This window comes from Montipora foliosa, unplaced genomic scaffold, assembly GCF_036669935.1.
Source record: "Montipora foliosa isolate CH-2021 unplaced genomic scaffold, ASM3666993v2 scaffold_428, whole genome shotgun sequence".
NCBI classification, from domain to species: domain Eukaryota; kingdom Metazoa; phylum Cnidaria; class Anthozoa; order Scleractinia; family Acroporidae; genus Montipora; species Montipora foliosa.
The window spans coordinates 52,501-56,890 of NW_027179732.1; the positions used below are offsets into that span (position 1 = coordinate 52,501).

General features: G+C 41.2%; 1 protein-coding gene across 2 annotated transcripts in view; it reads right to left on the reverse strand.

The window, feature by feature from the left end:
- LOC137988815 (uncharacterized) overlaps positions 1 to 4,111 on the reverse strand; it is a 10,979-nt gene extending 6,868 nt beyond the window's left edge. Inside the window, exons 1-2 of one of the 2 annotated variants that reach the window (XM_068834764.1) lie at positions 4,037 to 4,111; positions 1,250 to 1,737 (exon numbers count right to left, since the gene is read on the reverse strand). In XM_068834764.1, coding sequence (XP_068690865.1) covers positions 1,250 to 1,696 — 447 coding nt within the window. In that variant the 5' untranslated portion in view covers positions 1,697 to 1,737; positions 4,037 to 4,111. The remainder of the gene's footprint in view (positions 1 to 1,249; positions 1,738 to 4,036) is intronic. The other variant, XM_068834765.1, reaches the window with a different exon arrangement.
- Positions 4,112 to 4,390: the final 279 nt, after the last annotated feature.

Sequence of the window (4,390 nt, forward strand, 5' to 3'; positions counted from 1 at the left end):
TCAGCAGAAAAGAGTTGGTCGATCCCATATTGGGCATTGCAGGTTCCCAACCCCCTTATAATTGTTGCTTGGGCGTCACGATGTTACAGTTTGGAGGTCCTATCTGGTTTGGCAAGATGTCGCTCCGCTGAAAATAAGATATGTCTTCCGGATTGTTACTTTGACTCGGCAGAAATCCATTGTTTGACAAACCACTAGCTGTCTTGAAGAACTCGTTAAAACTGTTGCGATCAGCAGTCGACTGCGCGAGAATTTGGTTTAAGCCGGATACCTGGGTCTGACAAACATTATGACTTGCTGTTGCGCCCCTATCATGGGCATAAATTAGCTGCCTTGAGAGAACTACCATTATGGGGCTCTGGTCTGGAAGGATCTTCTTTCCTCTGTTTAGAGAACTGTGAACAGGAATCTTGGAGCACTAGAATCGCTTCTAAAGATCCCCCGTTTTAAAGATTCCTCGCTTTAAAGATTCCCGCCTGTAAAGATTCCCCATTTAAAAGATTTCCCAGCCCATTCTCCAATTCCCCAGGATTCTCTACAAGCTGCAAAAGCTCTGCACTTTATGCTGTGTTGCATAGCGGGGACGGCAAAGATGCACCCTGAATAAAATGCACATTCGCAGCCTCTATATTGCTATCGTTGTTACTGACTTAACGTATTACTGCCGCGTTCCCGTTGTCATCGCACTCGCCGTTGTCGTTGCATGAAGAAATGGCGAAGCGCTGCGACCAATTCGAGAACTGGAGACAATAAATGCCTAAGCTTGCACACTGAATATGAATGTTCATGTTTTTCAAAGTTATTAATAAAAGAAACAGTAGTCTTTTAAGTAGTAAATTTAACACGTTAGTTGTAGAGAATTTTCTCGTAGCTGCGATGGTATCTCTGATTTACAAATGGACATAGTTAACTTTGTGCATGAACCATGTTTGACTTTCTGCAATTTGATTGACTACTAGGCAAGTTAGGAAATTCAGCCACATTGGACATACCTGAATGTAAAGTTTTCTCCGGCAGTAGTAGTTGTGGTGGCAGAAGCAGTTGTAGAGGTAGCATTCGTAGAAGTATGGTCCAATCCTAAATTTCACTCTGCTAACGGCGTGTCAATTTTTTTATACCAACTTCTTTATCTCAATCGTGGTAAAATCATGATTTCTGTCATTTATCACCACAAATCAGGCAGTTACCTAACAGTCCTACAGTAAGGGTAAAATTCTATAAGATAATATCTGAAAACTATATGACTTACCGCAGCAAGAACACTTTTCATGAGGGCTTTTTGGTCCGCCACTGATGATAAATTCGGGCAGAAATCTGGAACACATATCTTTAGGTCCTGCGTGCGTGGTGTGACAAGAATAGCACCAAGTGACAGGAGTTCCAGAACTGTGACAGGGAAGGCAGCATAGAGACAATTTAAACTCCAAGTGTAATTTGCTACGAATGTGTTATTGTGCCCATAAATTTGTACTTTGACAATAAGAGATGACGGCTCCAGAGATGGATACAGAGCAGATTCTATGTTGAAACTGTTTTCATCTGATGTGAGAGATTTATAGATATCAGCATATTTGTTAACGCAGTAGGTGAACTTGGTGCAATTTATGGCCATATCTGCCTTGGTGTGTTGTGAAAAGTGTACTAATACAATGTGGAAAATAACAAGAGTGACAGTAGAGGCAATGTGGTAAGCCATTTTATCTTTGATTACCAGCGCCTCTGTCTCTTAGGTAGTCCCTGTAAAAAAAACAGTCACAATTTAGATCGATTCATAATAGGGCCGTTTATACGAGAGAAAACAAGCCGCGGCTTATATAAGACTCGAACACCCCGTATAAATGGTACAAAATCTACGTTCACGGCTTTCTCAAGCCGCGGCTTATCCTGGCCTGGGAGTTTATACTCGTATAAATAGTTCCTTTCGCGTAGTAAGTACGCCGCGGCCAGAGTAAGCCGCGGCTTATTTTCTCTCGTATAAACGGCCCTAATGAGTCAACGAGTCACGTATGTCATTTGTCAAAGTTTTGCCATTTTATTCTGAGAAATTTTTAGAGAAAATGCAAGGGTCACTTCTGCACAATTTGCGCATAATCCTCCTCCTCTTCCCATCAAAAGGAAGCGTTAATTTATCGACGAGAAAGGCGACAGCAACGAGAACGTCACAAATTTGCATATTTAGTGGTCAAAAACAATAGCTTTGCACGCCCTGCACGTGCGTTTTTCATTTTTGTCCATTTTTTTTTTGCCGTCGTCAGCAAAACAACACATAAGATATATTTCAAGCGCTATTTCTGTTGACAGCAACGACTTATTAACCCCGCGGCCATGGGCCGAGCGCGGCTCTTGCTCTGCATGCTGTTTATTTATTTATTTATTTATTTATTTTAACCGCGCGGCCACGGGCCGAGCGCAGTTCTGGCTCTGCAATCGGTTTATTTATTTATTTATTTATTTTTGTTTTGTAGGTGAGCTGAACCAGACTTCCACTCGGCCACATAGTCAGTGGGACTTCCAGTCACGCAACTTATGATGTTTATTCGCCAAAAAGCTGTTAAAACGTTAATGTACTTAAAATTTTATGAATAGTCTGCTCTTTATTTACGACAATATATATATTTTTTGTGTGTTATTGAAACATGTAATCGTGACTTTTAAAAAAGAAAGCTAAGACCATTACGTTATCGGAGATTTCACAACGGCTACGACTGATGGTGCAATGGGAGATTTGACAAAGGCTATAAGTAAAGGTGCAATAACTTTGTGTGCAGTCGTTGTTGTCAGTTTGTTGTGCTACAGATTGATGAAGTGATTTTGGTTCTATAATCATCAGTGAATCAACAAGGACTGCTTTGGAATGTGTACTACGTTGCGACTATAGTGGTAAGAAAACAGATAAAATTTAGTTTTCTTGGTGAGCAGACCCAAATTTCTATTCGGTCATATTGTCAGTGGCACTTCGAATCACGCAGCTTATGATGTTTACCGGTATTTGCCAAAAGCTGTTAAAACGTTAATGTACCACTCTTTATTTAGTACAAAATATATTGCCTTTTTGTGTTATTTAAGCGGTTGATTCGAAGCGAGTATTGAATACATAAAAGGTCATTATGTCATCCATGGCATGTGTCGACGTTTCAACTTTCATTGGTAGGGAAATAACCACCGTACTTAAGATAGCCTCTTGTTTTATAGGAACCTTCAAATTCTCTTTTCATTGATGAATTTTGTCAGCTTAATTAAAATTTTCAACCTGTAGGAGCCCCTAACCAGGAACCAACAACTCCAGTACTACAATCTTGTTCTGTAGGTCTATGTTACGGCATTTTCACCGGCATGACTATTCCGGAAATAAGAAATGAGGGGTGGGAGTAAGGGAGGGGGGTAGGGGTGAGGGGTGGGGGTTGGATGGGGTTGAAGGGAACCATGGTTGAAACAACCCAAACCTTTATGAAAATGCTAATCTTAGGCCTAAACCTCCCACCCCCGGAATAGTTATGCCGCCTTTTGACACATGAAGCTATTTTTAGTCGAGTCGGCTTGCACGAGTGACCATTGTCAATCCCTTGGCTAGTAATTTCTCATGCAAGACTTGTGATTAGCTGCATAGGTCTGGTTTTGCGGGAAAATTAATCTAAATATCAAATACAAATAACTCGGTCAGTAAAAACGCCATTCCACAAATACAATGAAGTTGTAACTTAATTGCAATAGCAGCACGGGCAGACAACCCCATGGATTCGATACCGCATGACGTCAAGTTATTTCATACAGCTATTGATCTGTTATATTTACTGTTGATCAAAATCCGCTTTTACCGACACTTCACTAAACTTTAGCCTGCGTAGATGTCGGGACATCTTTATTGCAGTATTTTTTGAACATGCGGGAGTAAAGCCATAGTTGCTTGGCTGTTTTGGCCGCGATTTGCTAGTGCCCATGCCAGTCGCGGCCAAAACCGTCGTACTCGCTTCTCGCGGGTGTTAAAATAAAATAATCCTGCGATAAAATATCCCGCCAGCTACGCGGGCTAACTCACCTTTCATTTTCTGTGTTGTATCGGGTTATTCGATGGGTTTTTACGGACGGTAAAATTTCCCTCGTCAACCGCTGCAAATTATAAGAGATCTATAAAGCGTATCAAATAACTTGACGCCATGCGGTCTCGAACCCTCAGGGGTGTCTTCACGGTGAGAGCAGTATTAATAATTTGTTGTTTGTTCAAAACTAAAGTAAAAAATCCGAACTGATATATTGTGCCAGCTCACGCAATTCTCTAAGCTTTGAGCGAGTTGAAAACTGGTACGGGGAGGAAGATGGATTTTGGCGATGAGAATTGTTTACTAGAGCTGACTCGAGTAAACTAGGGAAAGAACTGGGAGATTAGGCTAGT